The sequence below is a fragment of the Tachysurus vachellii genome, chromosome 12 (assembly GCF_030014155.1).
Source record: "Tachysurus vachellii isolate PV-2020 chromosome 12, HZAU_Pvac_v1, whole genome shotgun sequence".
NCBI lineage: Eukaryota > Metazoa > Chordata > Actinopteri > Siluriformes > Bagridae > Tachysurus > Tachysurus vachellii.
In genome coordinates, this window is record NC_083471.1 from 23,187,962 (window position 1) to 23,190,461 (window position 2,500).

Below are 2,500 nucleotides of genomic sequence, written 5' to 3' on the forward strand. Positions count from 1 at the left end.
GCCAGTTCTGTGCCCAGAGATATCTGCTCAGAACTGGTGCTGTTGTGGATCTTTCTTTTAAATTCTTTAAAAATAGTACTATCGAAGAGATCAGTGAATGTGTACGAGTACAGTCACGTGTCATTACCTGTACCGGTGCCTGTCGGGTCTCCGCCTTGAATCTAGAAAACAGAACGTTATCATTTCAGATGATGGATAAATATTCCAAAAGCAGCGACTTCTACCGAACGTGTCACGGATTATAATCTGAACGGATTAGTCTAAATAACCTGACGGTAAATATTGCATGCTGAGTTCAGACCCTTTCTATTTTCTGGAGTGTAGGAGATGTTTTGACCTTTTATCATCTTCTCTATAGATTTTTTTTTTTGTCGGTATTGAAAATCTAATACATAATGAAAAAGATTAGCATGTAGATTAAATTGTTTCATATTTTATGGTTTTCTTTAATAATTCAAACCATAGCACTGCTTAAGCTGCCACTTTTGGTCCCTTGAGCGAGGCCCTTAAGAAAAGAACTACACTGTGGGGGCACGGTGGCTTAGTGGTTAGCACGTTCGCCTCACACCTCCATGGTTGGGGGTTCGATTCCCGCCTCCGCCTTGTGTGTGTGGAGTTTGCATGTTCTCCCCGTGCCTCGGGGGTTTCCTCCGGGTACTCCGGTTTCCTCACCCGGTCTAAAGATATGCATGGTAGGTTGATTGGCATCTCTGGAAAATTGTCCGTAGTGTGTGAGTGTGTGAGTGAACGAGAGTGTGTGTGTGCCCTGCGATGGGTTGGCACTCCGTCCAGGGTGTATCCTGCCTTGATGCCCGATGACGCCTGAGATAGGCACAGGCTCCCCATGACCCGAGGTAGTTCGGATAAGCGGTAGAAGATGAATGAATGAATGAAAAAGAACTACACTGTAGTAACTACATAATGTTAACGTGTCAAACATTAAAGTTTTCTATATGTCTTCAAGACGCCGAACCGACAACACGTTAACAGATCATGTGACTTGATTTCAGCTCAACTGCTTACCATGAAGTTTCTAATGGAGCGGTGAAAGATGGTTCCATCGTAGTAGCCTTTCTTACACAGCTTTATAAAGTTCTCACCAGCTTTAGGAACCTGAAAGAAGAAACATCAGAGCTTCAGCAAAACCTTTCAAATCCTAGTGTTCAGAATTGGATTGTTTTTTAACTTGATAACTGACCCTTGACTAAAACCGTCCTCTTATCTCGCCTTGGCGACTGTAACTAGAAACTCAGAAATTGGATTTTTGATATCCAGAGATTTGAAGGTGGGAGTGAATTTCTAAACTTGGAAATTCATTTGCTGGGCCTTAGCCACAGGAAGAGATGTGGCATAGAATCTGATATGATATAGAAGTTTAAGCCTGTCCAAAAATCAATCAATCAATCGATCGATTGATCGATCGATCCTTTCCTGACACATTCAAAATGTTGCTCTGACCTTAAACAACTGAAGATTTTTTTTTTTGCTCCAATTTACTCTTAAAATCCACAATCAAGCTGTTTTCGGCGATTGCCACCGCCACCCAGCAGCTCCCGACTACATGTTACTGTCTAATAGAAAAAAAAAAAGTGTATTTTTCCCCACAAAATTCCCACAAATCTCTACAACTGCTACTAACAAGCATGCCGACGACTAACGACTCCTTCATCCAAGAAAGACACAAAATACTGGGAGGAAAACATTGCTGTGATTGACAGGGGAAAGAGAGTATGATGTTTGATGTCCCTCTCACTCAGAGCTCCAGTTCCAGGGAAAAAAAAACAAGCCAACGGCAATGTAACATTTTAGTAGGTTGTTGCACTTTTTAGACGGTCTCTTAAAACGTAGTCTGTACATTGATGTGAACGTGTTCGATCCCGTCTCTAAAAGCTTTTCGGAACACACGAGGAGGCGGAGCTTATGAAGAGGAGTTAATGAGACCATGCAAGGTGAAATTGAAACACCTGATACTGTTACATGATTGGCTGTTACCGTGTCACTCCCTACGTTGCTAGGTTACCAGAGAGTGAGTGCCTTTTTTAATGCAACCAAACTTGCTTCACAACCTCTGTTTTCTTCCGACGAAAAATAAAAAATATCGAACACATTTTTTTATTGATATCGATCACGTGTCTATTGCAATACATATCGTTATCGTTTTATCGCCCTGCCCTATAACAGTGCTCACGAACATTCAGTCTATTTGGTTTTAAAAACAGCTACGAAACGTCATCGAGAGTCACGAGTCAGACGACAAGCCTTCACTTCCACAACTACAACTTTCCTACAGCTCTCTAAGCAACTCCGTGATCCTGTTTAAGGGCTTTTTCTAGACAGTAAAGTCAGAGTAAATCGACGATGCCGCGTAAAAGCATGACAGAATAAAGACAAACTACTATCGAAGAACCAACTATATAAAAGGCTGTAAACCAGTTGGGAATGAATTCAGATTCATGACACTGTAAAACATATCACTCCATTTTCTTTCTGTTCTTAACCA

The 2,500-nt window shown here is 41.5% G+C and overlaps 1 protein-coding gene across 1 annotated transcript in view; it reads right to left on the reverse strand.

Annotated features, from left to right (window-relative positions):
* Positions 1-2,500, reverse strand: part of ppil2 (peptidylprolyl isomerase (cyclophilin)-like 2) — a 35,018-nt gene that overhangs the window by 12,951 nt on the left and 19,567 nt on the right. The window contains exons 13-14 of the mRNA XM_060883449.1: positions 1,024-1,113; positions 128-161 (exon numbers count right to left, since the gene is read on the reverse strand). Of these exons, the coding sequence (XP_060739432.1) occupies positions 128-161; positions 1,024-1,113 (124 nt within the window). The remainder of the gene's footprint in view (positions 1-127; positions 162-1,023; positions 1,114-2,500) is intronic.